This window comes from Primulina eburnea, chromosome 6 (genome assembly GCF_022965805.1).
Source record: "Primulina eburnea isolate SZY01 chromosome 6, ASM2296580v1, whole genome shotgun sequence".
Taxonomy (NCBI): domain Eukaryota; kingdom Viridiplantae; phylum Streptophyta; class Magnoliopsida; order Lamiales; family Gesneriaceae; genus Primulina; species Primulina eburnea.
Genome location: NC_133106.1, coordinates 30885942 through 30901911, shown reverse-complemented (window position 1 = coordinate 30901911; position 15970 = coordinate 30885942). Strand labels below are relative to the sequence as shown.

The following is a 15970-nucleotide window of genomic DNA, read 5'->3' as shown; positions in this document are numbered from 1 at the left end:
ACATCACACGTATCAATTATTAATGTTCGTAATGTTAGCAACAGGGCAAGTGTTACAAACGAGTTATTCGATTTATTCATATTTAAGAATAAATTTGATGTACCCTTGTGGTATTGACATTATAGTCGAGATAAGAAATGATCAGAAGCTGAAAATATTGGATTTCATGCATGAAGAGACAACCCACAGCTAATGCAAATACCTTTGGCTCCTCTGTATGGTATTGTCAGTTGTCACTCGATTATTTTACATATGAAAAAAATTTGTATGAGACGATCTCACATGTCGTATTTTGTGAGACATATATCTTATTTGAGTCATCTATGAAAAAATATTACTTTTTATATTAAAGGTATTACTTTTTATTGTGAATATCAGTAGTGTTGACACGTCTCACAGTAAAAATTCATGAAATCGTCTCATAAAAGACCTGATCTTTACATATGTAAGATGAAAAGACACATATTCAACACCTTGTCGTATGTGGCTTTATCATCATTCATCCTTGTCTAAAAGCTCAATAACTTTAACCAACGCCAAAACATATATATTCTGCATGCAACCGACCGACCTTAAAATAAAACTTGAAAAAATACGCACATATACGTGTATATATATACACACACATACACACAATATAGAACAGTTTGTAAGATGGTAAAAACTAAAAACAGTGGTACATAATACGCAAAGAGCAAAAACGTGTAAGGATCACATTCAAACCATATACATATATATGATATTTACACAGATTTCCTCTCAAAGATTTAAGTTTTACAAATTATTTATCTAACAAAGTTTTGATGAGCGAAATCAAGAAAAGTTAGAAGTCCAAAAAACGGGGAGGGGTGGGGGGAGATCAACTCCAGAGTCTCCTTTCACGCAGCGACGTCCTCGGAGGAACATTTACACCACTGCTTTCACCTACCTAAACTCACATTCAAACTGTAATAACACGTCTACATGGAACTTGTATCTTACTCTCAAAACCGGCAAGAAGTGCCGAGCCTCTGTCTCTGACGCTGATAAAGGGTGACCGACTTCTTCTGGTCAAATGCAGGGTGAAGCAGCTCCTGGAATTTCTCCAAGAACAGTCCCCATTCTTCATCAGTCATGTCCACTAGCTTCACAAAATTCACGCTTGCTGGAAGCTGCTCGTCCGCACTTCTGTGGCAAGATGATGAACTCAGAGAATAGCTGTAATCAGGCTTTGATCCTGGGAATTTTTGGAACTTCTGGTTCTTACTGACTAAGCTAATATTTTTCAAGGACGTGGACAGCTTTGAAATACTTGGATTCTTGGATAGGTGTGGAGCATTGATGAAACTCTGCTCCCCGTCTTCTCCTTCATTTTCCTCCTCCTCGATACTTTCTTCCAGCTTAGAAAGTGGAGTACGTAAATTAAAATTACCAAATCCAAAATGGAATGGGCTTCCTGCCACAAAGTTTTCGGAACCCAATTTCAGGGTGAACTCATGTCCACCATCTTCACAATCTATGTCAAATTGAAACTCGTCAAAATCTGTTTTATCTTTGGAAGATGACACCTCCTCGGTAATAAGCCTTCTAGCCTCAATGCATATAACCTCAAGCTCACTAGGTTCCTCCTCACTGCTGCGAAACTCCCTACTCATCATCTCTCCTATCTCAGCAAGACAGAGCCCGTAAGCAGCAGCTTCCTTGAGAAAAATTGTACAAAGGAATAAGACCCGCAAACAAGCTTCTCGAATCATAGGGAGTTCGTTCCGCAGCATCTCTGAGTCACGAACAGGGTCAAGATTTTTTATGTACTCAAGTTCATCATCAGAGAATGGGATTGATGCCTGAGGCCAATGAATCCACTCAAAATACGGATCTTCCAAACTCTCGGGCAAACTGAGGCCGTGATCAATGGGGATCAATTCCACTTGACCAAATCTTCCATCACCATCGAGCTTCCTAACTAAAAGATTACCTGCATGCCTATCTGTGTTGAGAATCCTAATGTCTAAAATGCCAATGCGATGCACAGCAGAAACTGGGAAACTTGAGGTTCCATGGTCACTAGCATCATAATCATGTGGAATGAACTGTTGGAAGGATGCGATCTTGCTGACAAGATTCTTGTTTTGAGGCCTGTTTCCATTCACGCCATCATTCACGTTGAAGATGGAGTGAGTTATCTTGACCAGTGCCGTGGGTGGAACATTAGCAAAATGATCGTAATCGAGAAGATAAGCAGCCACTTCTCTGAACCCTGTTTCCCCAACCCTAACAGAGCGCTTTAAGCCAGGTTGACCTAGAGCTTTGCCAACAAAACCTTTTGGATTGTTAGGTGCAAATGGTTCCTCATCTGTGGGCTTCACAATGGCAACACTCTCACCTCTGCTGTTTCTGAAATAATAAGCTCCTCCAAGTCCACTATGAACAGGGAGGGGATCAACTCCATTGTCGATTGCCTTGATGATTTTCTTAACGAGTTGTTTTGTCTCGGCAAAACGCATTGATTGCCCCAATATCTCTATTGGCCCACTCTGATCTCTTTGTTGAACGTCAGCACCAGTGGGTGACAAACATGGAGTTGAAGAGCTTCGGTGGAGTAAATTCCTTGTCAGCAGGAGTGGGGAATCATTTCGAATGGCACTGAGATCATTCTTCAGCACCTTATCGCCAAAAGTCAAGGAACTCTCCTCAATGGGAAAATTTATGGCAACTTGTAACCTCCTCTTCAGTGTATGAGCATTGTCGCTCCGGTCCAACTCCATACCCAGCACACAACCTGTTTCGGTCTGCACAAAAACACGTCTCCTTCTGGTTGGTTTCACTTCCATCCTATTGGATCCGTTATAATCCCCACTGCCATGTGGATTCGTGAAAAAAGCCACAGCCATCTGAGTCTGAACAGGGCTATCCAAATTACGAGACATAAACGGATGAGGAACACAAAAAATGGTTCTTATCAAAGCCGGCAACAAAGATGTTGACAGGGAGACCTCTCCCGTCTCTTGGTGGTATCGAGAAATTAAAAATTCAACCAGAAAGAATTTCACATCTAATAAACAATCATTGACCCATTGCCATTCGCCAAGATCTGCACTGCCACCCTTCACAAATTCTGCAACTGAGACAAAGATTTACTCGATCACTCCATCGGGAGAGCCGTGACAATTCCAATCCAGCCTTGGATCAAAATCTGGAATGGAGGAATAAGAAAATCAAATCAAGTAAAAAAGAGAAAAATGATTTTTTTTAAAAAAAAAGCACTCAAAAAAAGAAAGAAAAAAAGCTTCATCAATCATTCGGGATTTCTGCAAACAGCTGATTCGCCAAAACCTGTGGTTATTTCCAGGAAAAAAACCCACAAGAACAACAAAATCAAAACATTGATTACAAAGATTTCTTGAATTACCTTTTCCAAGAAAAAATCAACATCAAACACATTCTTGAGCAAGGAAACACCAACTGCTCAACTATTTAACATCACGTGAAAATAAATTCTAGGCAACAATAAATTCTTTTCAACAAAAACCGCCTGATCCACGCAATAGACACGAAATCGACTAATTAAGAACAACTTCACACTCCGCACATCACTCATTGTCATTAAATACACTCGTCTCACTCACATCTTAACAACAACGCAAAACTTAATAGCATCAAGAAAACTTGCCGAGACATAAAAAAATGCTCGCCATTACACAACTAAATAAATAAAAAAAAACACAAAATATAACGTGAAATGGGTAAATCAACTCACCGGAACAACAGATCTGAAGAATTCTTGCGATCACTTCCCAGTTACAACCGGAGAAGGCAGCCCATAGAAACTCAATGCAGGGAAAATCCGAACCGCCGACAGTCGGAGATGAAGCGACCGGAAGGTTCAATGGCTAGGATCAAAGCAACCAGAAACCCTGTCTCGCTCGCTCCGTGCTTCCTCTCTGTGTCTCTGTCTATGGACACACCTGAACTTATCTTCATAAGCCTATGCGTATTTATATAAAGGCCTGATTTCTATTTTCTTTTTCCTTTTTTGTATTTACCCTTTTGCCACTACTGGCATGACGTGTATATTTTTAAAATTACGTAAATAACCTTTCCAAAAAAAAATAATTACGTTATTAACAAAGTGATTTGTGATTTAAAATTATAAAAAATGATATTATTTTATTAAATTAACTAATTGAATATAATAAGTGATATAATAATTTAAAAATTCAAAAGCTCAGATAATTTTTTTAAAATATATCTTAAAATATTTAAAAATATATGAGATACCGATAATTACATCATATTTTAGCATTTTAATTTTTGAAAATTCTCTTAAATCATTTTACAGATATATTATTTGATATATTTTAAATTTATTCACAAAAACTTATGTGAGACATCTCTTATTTGGATCATTCATAAAAAGTATTACCTTTTATATTAAGATTATATTTTTTATTGTGAATATCGACAAGGTTGACTCATCTCAAAGATAAAGATTCGTGAGACCATATCACAAAAGACCCACTCTGCCTCTTACTAATTGAATTCACCAATGGGGGGCTATTTCCTTTCTAACTGCATTTGTCAACTTACAATTTCCCATATAATTAATGTCAGTGGCCACACTACAGTCAAATTATTTATTTTCTCATTAATTAATTCAACCAATAATTCATTAATTATTTATTGATAATTAAATGCTTTTCCATTATTAGAATATTTAATTTCGATTCGTACCAATACTAGAAAATTATAAATGTAGATTTATTTTTTTATATTGATTATTTCTTTCATTCGCGCACACAATATTTCGATCTGAATCCCAACACTCTTTTTAAAACAAAAAAAAAAAAAGAACAAATTTGAATAAATTGTTTCCGATTATTTATATTCCAAATTATTTTTTTACGGGGACTTGAAAATTGTAGATGACATCTTGTCACGTTTTGCTTAATTTAACTTATCAAATGTTTAAAGGAATCTCGAAACAAAATCTAGAAAATTTTGAAATAAAATTGGGAAGTCTCAAAATAATATTATATATATATATATATATATATATATATATATATATATATATATATATATATATATATATAGTGTGTGTGTGTGTGTGTCTCTTGTGAGACTCTCACGAATCTTTATATGTAAAAGCTGGTCAAGCCTATCGATATTCACAATAAAAAATAATATTTTTAGCATAAAAAGTAATATTTTTTATGAGTGACCAAAATAAGAGATCCGTCTTACAAAATACGACATGTGAGACCGTCTCATACAAGTTTTTCAATTAAAACTATTGTTCTATACGATTAATTTTTCAATTAAAAATATGTGCTATTTTATCAGATAAATACTGCATCCATTAATTAGAGTGAGTGTCTATTAATTATTTAAAAAAAAACCAAAATATATCAAAAAAGCTGTCCCACTCCAATTTTTTGTGTTCGAAGTTTCGAGATTATTTAATTTAGAGAACATGATCTTGTTTTCAGCTTTAATTAATTATTGCAATACTTAGGCAAAAATGTCTCCATGCATCCAACTTGTAAATAATTTAATTCATTAGTTAATCCCCACAACTTCAGCACGTGGATCTCTCGATTCTTTATAATATGTTGAAGACAAAAAAAACTTTTGTGAGCCCGGTCTCACGGGTCCATATTTGTGGACTGATCTCTTATTTTGGGTCACCCATGAAAAAGTATTTACTTTTTATCTAAGAGTATTACTTTTTTAATTGTGAATATGGGTGGTTGACTTTCTCAACATGAGACTAACTCTATGTGAATTCTAGCCATCTTTTTCTCCGGAAAATTTCATTTGGGTCATTTACATGTGACATTTTGTCATTTTGGTTCTAGTCCAATTTTTTTGTTGTTGGTAATTTCACTTACTTTTCCGCCCCCACGTACATGACACCGACGTAACATTTATATGGAGTTGACATATTCAGTATCATATAAGTATTCTCATAAAAAAAATTAAAATTACAAAGAAACAACCAAAATTATTTAAAAAAAATAAAAGAATAAAATTTAATTATGACAAACATTAAATACCACAACCATATATAGCTACAAGAGTTGAGGAACAAAAAATAAAAGCAATTTTTTTTAATTTTAATAAACTCACACACGTGGTAATTATTGGTTAACCAACCAATAAAGATATGTATTCAATATTTTTTACTGATAAATAATAAATGCAATATTTAAAGAGACGCATTCAATAAATTTTGGTTATAATTCCATAAATTTACTACAATCATTAATTATCATCAGCATACGTTGCATCAGCAACATGAAGGGGTTGCACAACCTTGATGAAGTTATCCAACACAAAAAACGACAAAAGTTCGATCCTATAGTAGAAGAACAATACACCCCTTAATCGACCATCTTTCATTGTAAACTAAAAAAAATTCCGTTGTACTGCTATTGTTTTATTCATATAACGAGACAATTGATGATTTATAATACGAGGATAATAAATTTAAATATACGGATAACACAATTATTTTTAATTTCTGCGCTCTTATAATAATTCGAGTTAAACGAAAAAAAAAAATTGAAATCTTAATCATCTTTCGCACCAAACGATAAGTGAGAACTTGAGGTAACAATCAATTCAAGAAATGGATGGATTTTTGGATGAAGAACGTATAATGGATCCATTTCCTCCAGTAATGATGAATCCTGCAGCACATGGAGAAAGTAAAATGATAATAATTAGTTTTTTTTTTTTTACTTTTACGTATATTATTTTATACTATAATTTTTAATTTTTATAAAAAAATAAAGAAAATTAAAAATTACAGTTTTGTTTGATCTTATGAAATCATAAAGGTGACTAATGGAGATGTTTTTTCGTTGTATTGTAAGTGACTTGTTTTGTTTCTTTTAATACTTAAAAAAAAATATTTTAATGTATATACAAATTTAAGAGGAGGTTGACATTTATGACAATTGTGAGTAAATCGAAATTTGTTTATTTTTCAAATATTGTGAATCAAAAACTATATACAATATTACTAGAAGATAAAGAACTCCAAATAACTTAAGCGTTCCATGCATTTCCGATATACAAATTCATGCGAATGATGGTGGATCAAATTCTATGCAAGATAACTTGAACTCCATGTTGCGGACGAATCATGAAAATCTGAATCGGAGAGTGAACATAACTGGGTGAAATCACGAATCTGTAGCGTTGAAGAATCATGGAAAGGGCGATTTTCGCTTCCACTATGGCGAAATTCAGGCCAACGCATGTTCTTGGTCCGAACCCAAAAGGCGAAAATGCAACTGCGTTGTTGTTGGTTGCTTTCACAATCCCTTGAGCAAATCTTTCTGGTTTGAAGAGATGAACATCTTCTCCCCATATTTTGGGGTTGTGGTGAAGTGCCAAAGGGGAAATGTACAGCTCGATTTGTGGTGGGAGAGTTATTTTTCCCAGTTTGGTTTCCTTTTCCACCTTTCTTTTGATTGCTGGTACCGGAGGATACAGTCTCAAAGTTTCCTCGATGATCATATTCATCTGCAAGATCAAAACCATAGTGCAAATAAGAGAAATGTTCATTGGGGGCAAGAATTTAGTCAGGAAAGGTGTTGGACTGGCTCAAATATTATTCCAACTCGCATTCAAAGGTATCATCATTTGGATATTTTTTAAAAGAGCTAGAAAATAAAGCTCTGACCAAATGAAACGAGTTAGAGTAAGAAATCTGAGTTGAATGGTATTTTAAGATTCATATCTCGAGCACGAATATAAAAAAATTAGTAGTGATATATGCCAATTTCATTGGGGCTGTTCTGACTTACAATTTTCAGCCTGGCTATGCCATCTACAGTAGGATTTTGGTCACCAAACAATTGCGTCACTTCTTTCCTTGCTTTCTCTTGCCATTCTTCATCCACAACTAAAAGAAGAATCGTCCATGTGAGCAACGATGTTGTTGTTTCATGTCCTGCGAAGTAAAATGTCTTGCACTCATCAACTATATCTTCAACGGAAATCCTCTTGTTTTTATCAGGATCCTCGTACATTTCAAGGAGCTTTCCCAAAAAATCAGGCCTGGAGGAACTTTCTTTGTTTGCCCTTCTTTGTTCAGATCTTTTACTTATAATCTTCATTATACAGTCTTGAATCCCTTTCTCTATCTTATCAGATTCACGATCATCGTTGCTTCTCAAGAATCGGCTGCAATACAATTTTTACTCCGTCAATTCCAGGAAATTAATAAGTCGAGCTTCAAGAATGAATGAATATGTAGTATTTACACCTGATCACAGGAAACTTGGTTTTATGAGCATTTCTTGAAACTATTAATGTCATATTCATCAACATATCAAAAACATTCTTCCCTTCTAGATAACTGCTGCCAAAAGCTGTCCTGGAAATGATGTCCGATGCCAATATTCTGAACTCTTCGAATACCTCAATCTCTTTTCCTTCACATGCTTTCCATTTCTCCAGCATCGTCTCTGTACTTTGGATCATTGCAGGAATCATGTCCTGTGTATAAATAGTATATAACAATTTTCAGGCAGTTTCAATCACCAAGATATTTGGAAGTACTTGATCTTAGAGAATCGTAAATATCTAGTCCTTGTTACTTTCAGGCTTTCGGCATGGAAAACATGGTTAGCCAATTTTCTCATCTTTGCCCATTTTTCACCTTTCGAAGATGACAACCCATCTCCGAGTAGCTTCTTGGCATACCCTTCGAGATCTATTTTGGGGTAGTTACAATTTTTATTAGCGAGAATTTCTTTAACAAGCTCGGGTTGAGTCACCACCAGCTGAGCTTGAGGACCATACCAAGTCAGAAAATTGGCACCTATAAAAAAAGGAAAAGATCGAAGAATTCAGAGCTCAAATAGAGAAAAGTGACAGCTGTCTTTGAAAATTTGCTGAGAATTTCTTACCATATAGGTTTGCCCATGAATGAATTTGGGGTAAAATTCTTGGGAATATGTTATGCGAAATATCTCCCATTGCTTTCTCCATAGAAACCCTTCTCATACTTATTATCTCCTTCGTGTTTCCATGTAGAAATTCATACGAAGGACCATTAATCCCTTGACATTTCATGAGGTACTGCACCCGAATCGGATTCAACCACACTTTCTGAAGAAATCCGAAAAGGGTTGACAAGAAATACAAGAAAACAGAGCTTGCAAGAAGGGTAATTATCTGTACAAAAATAGCCATCATGTTTTGCTGATTTCTGTAGATCCGACATCCACATTCATCAAGCTTAAGAATAAACTTATATAAAAAGAGAAATAATTGTACTAGAGTAACTAGTCATGTCTTGGCTTGTTCAAAGGGGGGAGGACTACTCAAATTTTTTTATTTGAAATTGGATATCGAAGTAATTTTCTCAAACATATATACTCCCAAATACTGAAGAGTGTTCTGGCTGAATTTATAAAATGTTTAAAGACTTTAGTAATTTTCCTATTAAAAAAACGATCTTATAGTGTTGTAAATGGAAACTTTACGTAGTTGTATGCCTTGACACTATATATATTTAAGAAAAGGCTAGGAGGTAAAGCAATGTCACATACCATAAATACGAAGATTGAGGATATTTTTTGAAATATAAAAAAATTGGGAGTGAGAAAAAAGTTAAGTTTGATGACCGGGAGTGATTGATAATTTGTCCACTATTTATTGATAATTAAATGATTATCCATTATTAGAATTTTTAATTTCGAGTCGTATGGATGTTAGAAAATTATGAATGTAAATTTATTTTTTATATTGATTTTTTCTTTCTAATCGCGCACACAATATTTCGATCCGAATTCTGAACATTATCTTCAAAAAATAAAAAAAAAGCAAATTTGAAGAAATTGTTTCCGATTATTTATATTCCAATTTATTTTTTTAACGGGGACTTGAAAATTGTAGATGACATCTTGTCACGTTTTGCTTAATTTAATTAGCAAATCTTCTATTTTATGATAAAATACTGCTGCATCCATTAATTAGAGTGAGTGTCTATTAATTATTAATAAAAATAACCTATATATATATATATATATATATATATATATATATATATATATATATATATATATATATATAAAAGCTGTCCCACTCCAATTTTTTGTACTCGAAGTTTCGAAATTATTTAATTTAGAGAACATGATCTTGTTTTCAGCTTTAATTAATTAATGCAATACTTGGGCAAAAATGTCTCCATGCATCCAACTTGTAAATAATTTAATTCATTATTTAATCCCCACAACGTCAGCACTGGTATCTCATCTGTTCTTATAATATGTTGAATTCTAGCCATCTTTTCTCCGGAAAATTTCATTTTTGGGTCATTTACATGGTTACATTTTGTCATATTGGTTCTAGTCCAATTTTTTTTTTGTTGTGGGTAATTTCACTTGCTTTTCCGCCCCACGTACATGACACCGACGTAATATTTATATGGAGTTAGACATATTCAGTATCATATAAGTATTCTCATAAAAAAATTAAAATTACAAAACAAACAACCAAAATGATTTAAAAAAATAAAAGAATAAAATTTAATTATGACAAACATTAAATACCACAACCATATATAGCTATTAATTCAAAATAGGGAAGCTCAAAATGAGTATCAAAATAAATTCTTGAAGACCGGGGGTAGTCTCCAAATTTTGTGAAAGCTAAAAATATACTTTATAGATTAAACGAACTGTAAAAAACATAAATCTAAAATATATAATTTATTATAAATACTTTAATAATTCATGTTAAATTTAGCTATAAAAAATCAACTCTAAATTTTGTGCAGGTGGTTTTTTAGGTGGTTTCTATCATTTATTACTTTCCACGAAAGAACAAGGAGTGTACTATTGAAATTATGAAAAGAGATCCACGACTCTTATTTATTATATTTATATAATAACAATAATCTATCTATAGTGAATATATCATTCTATACTATATATCTTGATATAAGTTTTAGAAACAAATATATTTAATAAAAAAAATTAACTGATTAATATACACGCAACTAATGCACGATACCGATACAGCAAAAAATGCATGTGGGATAGTGATGTTATATTGAAATGTACAAGTAGCTAGCTACCCATATCAATCAATCTGAGAGAAATAGAAAAATTAGACGTGTTTGAGTTTATATAATCGATCGACCACCTCACTATAAAATAAAAATATATTGATGGATGACAAATTTTTGTTTTAGAGTGAGATGATTGATCATGGACTGTTCCCGATTGAGCTTGACACGGTTATCCCATTATCCATTATTCATAGAACTTCTCCAGTCCAGGCACCGGAGCTTTTGTCTTCCCAAGATTAGAACCCAAAACCTCCTGAACTTATATAGATCTTGGCAACAATCATTATATAAGAAACAAAATTCGACAAGAATAGGTTTTTGTGTAAACTCATCCAAAAATTAGGGTTGGTGGGACAGTTTTTATATATTAATTATTCAAAATAACAGCAACTTCAATTTTTCTAAATACAATTTTTGTATGTCATTATCAACTATGATGTACATAAGTTCCTTTATAATCAATAAATATTATATATTACATTAATACTAAAATCATGTAGTAGACATTATTTAAAAAGGATTGCACTAAACCTCTATGTGCTTGCTTGGAGACCTCACAAATCAATACCCAAATATACCAATTATGCTTCATTAGATTTCCAAACCAAAGAACCAAATAAACTATTCTTGTTGAAGCTACACAAATTTACAGGCTCTCTCTTTGAAATTGACATCAATCAAACTGATAATAGAAAAAAAAATTTTAAAAATTGACATAAGGAACTCCACCTCCAAGATCGCGAGTTCAAATCGCGCGAGGAATTCAAGAAATAGTATCCAAGCAAGCCTAGCCCTTAAATATCGACACGCATAATTACAATGCGCATATCTTAAAATTTTAAGAGATCGCCATAGTATTAACTGCACCCTAATAACCTAAGATGAAAAGAAGACCTTCAGAATCTACAGCAAAGAAGGCCTGATCTCCAACCTTTGTGTTTCCGGAAATGTCTTCTATCGGCTTTCACCATTCTTACAGGACTACTATTCCATTCAGATTGTAATCTGTAGATGAAACAAATAAACCAATATAATCAAAAATGTCAACAGGGTGGGAACTGTAAAGACAATAAGAAGAATTTTACACTGGGAAAGCAAATGATCGGCCACTGGCAGCACTGCCATCAGATCGAAGGGAGAGGCTCCCAGAATTTGCTATTGGCCCTGAAAAAGTAATAAGACCAGCAGCAGTGAAGCTTGATTCTCCCTCGTCATGTCGAAGTTGGCTTACGACTGAAACCTCATCGGAATTGTTATGCCCGTGGTTTATAGAATGTTGCTCCATACCTCGGCCATCATGAGTCATTTCGTTTGTCATGTCCTTGCTGTTGCCACGCTGAACTAGGATAACGTCAGAGGACCTATCAGAATCCTCATTCTTAACATCAATGGATTGTTCTTGAGCATCTCCTGTGGCATTGTCCTTAATGCTAGCGCATTGAGCTAACGAACTATCTGATATATTGTCAGCAGTTCCATCTCTATGAGCATGCACTTTCCCTGATTCAATAAAATGTACCGTTAAGTTTTCAGTTTGCTCATTTTTGTTGTTCGAGACCATTTGTTCAGGGGAATTGAAACTGAAGGTAATGCTTCCTCCTACTATCTTACTGTTGTAAGATACGATGTTGGGTTCCATATCTTCCTTCGCTCCAGCTTCTGATTCTACTTCTACTGCCGATTCTGGAATCTTAGAACCTTCTTCTCCTGAAAAAATCTGCAAGTAAATTGCATGTGCATGTTAGCATAGTCTTGAGGTAAAATCAATCGAGATTTGAGTCTAGAACAGAATGCAGCGTGCTATTGTAGAACATGACAAGTAAAATTACAAATAGTTGCTATCAAATTGTCTAAAACTAAAAATTCAGATTTCAGATCTGTATATCAAATAACTAACATGAACCAAGATTCAGATTTCAGATCTGTGTATAAGACAACTAATATGTAAATGCAGAACCAGTGCACAGTTAGTGGCACATACTTCATGGTGCTGTTCCACAGCTTTATTCCCCTCGGCATCCAAAGATTTGAGAGAAGAACAAAGGAAACTCAGTGTACCAAACTCTTGAATGGGAAGTTTGCTATCTACATAAGATTCCTTTTTTGAATTATCGCTACCAAAACAGTTTGTTTCACCTACCTGCGTTGAGTCCTCCATTTCACAACTTTTAGCACTGTCAACAGCAGACAAGTTTCCTGAGGGCGATTTTGACCTGCATGAGCAAGTAATTCATCATAGCTCACTTTAATATTTCCACATTCAGTCTCACCAATGCTTCTCGTATTTCCTAATGATGCCGCCTCTAATCCATTTGATATGACAAACACATTAACCTCTCCCTCTGCACCAGGTTGATCATCTTTACAACTTTCGATCAAAATTTTGTCCTTTGTAGGCATCCCTTCATCAATGCATATGTCCTTCACAACGTGAAAATTAATCTCTTTGTCGCGTACATTCAACTCATGTGATTCACATTCCAATATTGTTTTGTCAGTACAAAAGTCGGAATCTTTCTCCAAGTCTGAAGTAGTCATTTGTCGTGAGCCAAAATCCCTCGATTCACTTTTCTTATCGGCATTGAAGAATTCAAGAGCCGGGCTGCTCTGCAACTTTTCTTCGTCTTGTGCTGCAGAAGACTTTCTAGGAGAATCTGACCTTCCACATTCACAATTGTTTGAAAGATCACTAACAATATTTATGTTCCAATGCTTGCCTCCACCATTTCCCTCAAATGCAATAGGATCATTTGTCCTTCTGGAAACATTTATTTGGCATACTCCATTATTACCTTCAAAGGCCAGGGGATATGCTTCCTTCCCAAAACTTTTAGAATCATAAAATGTTGCATTCTGATTTTCCTTCAAGCTCATCTTTTGCTCTTCTACATCGAAGACACTGTCATTGCATTTAAATGGTTTAGAAAAGGCTTAGAAACAAAGAGTGGATGCAAAACAAAGGCTTAAAATCTGCAGGACAATTCACTTCTCACCATTCAGAAGTTTGGAAAGGCATAGAAGTACTCGTGTACTTAGAAAACTTGTAGCATGAAAAACTAATCGAGATTAAATTTTAAAAAAACGGGCACTACCAAGTTTCATGCTTCATTTCACTTGGAATTGTTTGGAAAAATCTCAGCGGTTGTGAAGCAAGCATCCATAGGCAGGCACATAAAACTCAAAACATTCTGCCAGTCAGAATGATGGCAAAGTTAGAGCGGATGAAAAAGACAAAAAAATAATGGCATAACATATAACATAATTACAATATGTCATTGGTGATCAAAGTACAAACAATTTGCCAAAACAGAGAACTAAATATATTCTACTGAAAGCCAGTAACTTGAGGAAATGGTCCTCCCCGAATGAGTAAAAATCAAAAGAAAAAGTAAATCAAGCACATACATAGCAAAGGCCTCATGATTCTAGCAGTTCAGATTTCTTGACTACTAGAGTTAAATTTGAAGGTGAATGAATATAAATATGGAAAACATAACTTCCGAACTGATTTCTTTAACTTTCGTAGAGTGAAACAGTAAAAGTCACAGCTTAGAATTTTTGAAATGTACCTGGATATCGTGAAAAATAATGTTCGAATCTTTTGAGATAAAGAAAGAATAAGAAATTAACCTTTTTTCTTGTTAACTTTCTTGAACGATATACTTATTACTATTTGGAATCTTCCCTTCGTCTAAAGGAAAAGAAGAGGACAAGAAAAAGTCACCCATTCTTCAAACATCCAGCAGCTAAAAGAATTACATATACTCACACTTTAAACCTTTTTTATTTCTAAGTCAAAACCCCAATCCCCACATCATTTGTCCTCTACCTCCCAGATCTAAACTAGACCCTAATTTTATATAACTTTTTTTAATCTTTCAAGTTTTTAACCATTCCATAATCTCACTTACAAAAAGAGAACAAAGTCTGACAGCTTTTGTTCTATCAAATCTCCGAAATTTTAAAATGCAAAAACGGCACCGCCCATCCAAAACCCCCCATGTAAAAAGAAAACCAGAAAATCAAATTCAGAAGCAAAACCCACATATTTTCCCCACACGTAAGTGAATAAAAAAGAGCCCAAAATTGAAGTACCTGAATCACCCGCTCGATCAACATCAAGAAACAGACTTTCCCCCTTTCCGATTTCACAAAATCCTGAAAATTAAAAATAAAATAAAAAATCACTTCGATGTTTCAGAAATTAATCAGTTTAAAAAAAACTCCGAAAAAAACCCAGAAGAAAATAAAAAATCACACCTCCAAATTTTATCACAAACGAGCGACTACCAGACGGGGATCTAAACATCAAGAATCAACAACAAACCTCAGCTGCGATTCAGCTCCTTAAACAAAGAATTTGTACGCATCAAACGAAACATCAGCCGCATAAACGACACATCATCACGCCGTTTGATTTGCTCAACGATACAGAAATATTTTAGATACAGATAGAGACACTCCTCTTCCTCTGCAGAGAGATTCCTAGAGAAAGAGAGAGCGAGTGAAATGGATTTTCGCTGTACAATTCACGCTTTGTGTGCGTAGACAGCGATCAAGCGATGATAGTCAACACCTTCCGCTTCTCTCTCTCTCTCTCTCCGTGTAGATACAGAATCATGTATGTATAACAGTCGGGTAATAATTGGAGCAGTGTGGTGTCGGTTTAAATTGGCATTTAATATTGGAGGTTTTCACAATAAATATTGTGTTACATAAATGAGTTTTGGTCCGAAAGTCTCGTTTTATAACATTAATATTATAACGTATATTTTTTATGAGACGATCTCATCAATCTTTATCCGTAAGACGAGTCAATTTTACTGATATTCACAATAAAAAATATACTTATATCGATGTCCACAATAAAAAGTAATATTCTTAGTATAAAAAGTAATA

General features: G+C 34.2%; 3 protein-coding genes across 21 annotated transcripts; all 3 read right to left on the bottom strand.

Annotated features, from left to right (window-relative positions):
• Positions 1-720: 720 nt before the first annotated feature.
• LOC140834219 (phosphatidylinositol 4-kinase gamma 5-like) lies at positions 721-3961 on the bottom strand. Its single transcript, XM_073198957.1, has 2 exons — positions 3737-3961; positions 721-3172 (listed from the first exon to the last, which is right to left on the bottom strand). Exon 2 carries the CDS (start codon positions 2904-2906, stop codon positions 984-986), a length of 1923 nt encoding a protein of 640 aa, XP_073055058.1. The 5' UTR covers positions 2907-3172; positions 3737-3961; the 3' UTR covers positions 721-983.
• A 2987-nt stretch (positions 3962-6948) lies between these two features.
• Positions 6949-9309, bottom strand: LOC140834218 (cytochrome P450 CYP749A22-like). Its single transcript, XM_073198955.1, has 5 exons — positions 8904-9309; positions 8592-8815; positions 8258-8490; positions 7797-8175; positions 6949-7512 (listed from the first exon to the last, which is right to left on the bottom strand). The coding sequence occupies exons 1-5, from the start codon at positions 9190-9192 to the stop codon at positions 7084-7086; spliced, it is 1554 nt and encodes a 517-aa protein (XP_073055056.1). The 5' UTR covers positions 9193-9309; the 3' UTR covers positions 6949-7083.
• Positions 9310-11645: 2336 nt separating this feature from the next.
• On the bottom strand, positions 11646-15719 carry LOC140834217 (uncharacterized). 19 transcript variants are annotated; one of them, XM_073198948.1, is made up of 7 exons: positions 15332-15714; positions 15167-15229; positions 14164-14259; positions 13053-13970; positions 12683-12788; positions 12157-12571; positions 11646-12076 (listed from the first exon to the last, which is right to left on the bottom strand). In XM_073198948.1, the coding sequence occupies exons 4-7, from the start codon at positions 13227-13229 to the stop codon at positions 11968-11970; spliced, it is 807 nt and encodes a 268-aa protein (XP_073055049.1). In that variant the 5' UTR covers positions 13230-13970; positions 14164-14259; positions 15167-15229; positions 15332-15714; the 3' UTR covers positions 11646-11967. The 19 variants fall into 19 exon arrangements, with proteins under 19 accessions (XP_073055049.1, XP_073055055.1, XP_073055036.1 ...); XM_073198954.1 differs by having other exon boundaries at positions 13212-13970; positions 15332-15712; XM_073198935.1 differs by having other exon boundaries at positions 12157-12788; positions 15332-15715.
• Between the last annotated feature and the right edge of the window lie 251 nt (positions 15720-15970).